The sequence below is a fragment of the Nematolebias whitei genome, chromosome 11 (genome assembly GCF_014905685.2).
Source record: "Nematolebias whitei isolate Nwh7 chromosome 11, NemWhi1, whole genome shotgun sequence".
Taxonomy (NCBI): Eukaryota; Metazoa; Chordata; class Actinopteri; order Cyprinodontiformes; family Rivulidae; genus Nematolebias; species Nematolebias whitei.
The window spans coordinates 26,631,200-26,632,158 of NC_056508.1; the positions used below are offsets into that span (position 1 = coordinate 26,631,200).

Sequence of the window (959 nt, forward strand, 5' to 3'; positions counted from 1 at the left end):
GGGGGGCTGAAACCTAACCCCTGCAATAAATGAAGGACTACTGTATAGCAGCAGGAAAATGCAGAGGCTACTGACTCACCCCCTGGCAGCGTTGATAGTGGTACTTGACGCCATAGATGCTGGGAAACTCTAACCAACATCCCAAACATGGACATTTAACCCTGGAGCGGCGCTTAAACTCTTCCTTCCATTGTACTATCAAATGGGCCTGTACAGAGGCGAGGAAGTTGGAGCTGAACACAAGTTGAACTGTTGTTTTTTGCCTCACATTGTACAATCTCATGAATAAAACACTATTGAGCAAATAATAATAATTAAAAAATAATAATAATATAGCCCACCTGAAACACCCACTCTTTGAAAGAAAATACTCACAGGGATGTTTCTCAGTTCCTGCACTTCAGTTTTAGGCCGACCTTTCCTCTTCCCATCTACATGTTCATCACACATTGAACCTGGAAAATATGCACAAAAGCACAATCAAAATTAGAAGATGAGCATGACTCCCATCTAATACTCATAGCATGGAAATTCAAATGACGTGCTTCAAATTTCTAAATTGTTGGGATTCCCAAAGTTTAATTTGTGTCTTCTACAAGCACATCTCTATAATTAATACCCGAATTTAGTGTAAAATTACTGAAAATGGACACATATTCAAACTAAAATTGCATTTGGATTAACCACATAGAATGCACAAAATGAATGCATGGGACATGAAGTATGATAGCATATGACTGACTGCTGCCTTTGTAAATACTGTAAGTATTGCACTCACTGGTATTATGATGATGATAAATTTGAGATATATTATGGAACCCTAATAACCACTTTCAGTAAATAAAATAAAAAGGACCATATTGACTAGTGTTGTGCAGCAGACTGAGCCAACATATTATTATTATTAACAACAACAACAACAACAACAACAACAACAACAACAACAACAACAACAACAA

The 959-nt window shown here is 37.1% G+C and overlaps 1 protein-coding gene across 4 annotated transcripts in view; it reads right to left on the bottom strand.

The window, feature by feature from the left end:
- Window positions 1–959, bottom strand: part of znf512b (zinc finger protein 512B) — a 43,319-nt gene that overhangs the window by 15,242 nt on the left and 27,118 nt on the right. For 3 of the 4 annotated variants that reach the window (XM_037684817.1, XM_037684816.1, XM_037684818.1), the window contains 2 exons: window positions 376–455; window positions 80–208 (listed from right to left, as the gene is read on the bottom strand). In XM_037684817.1, coding sequence (XP_037540745.1) covers window positions 80–208; window positions 376–455 — 209 coding nt within the window. The remainder of the gene's footprint in view (window positions 1–79; window positions 209–375; window positions 456–959) is intronic. The other variant, XM_037684819.1, reaches the window with a different exon arrangement.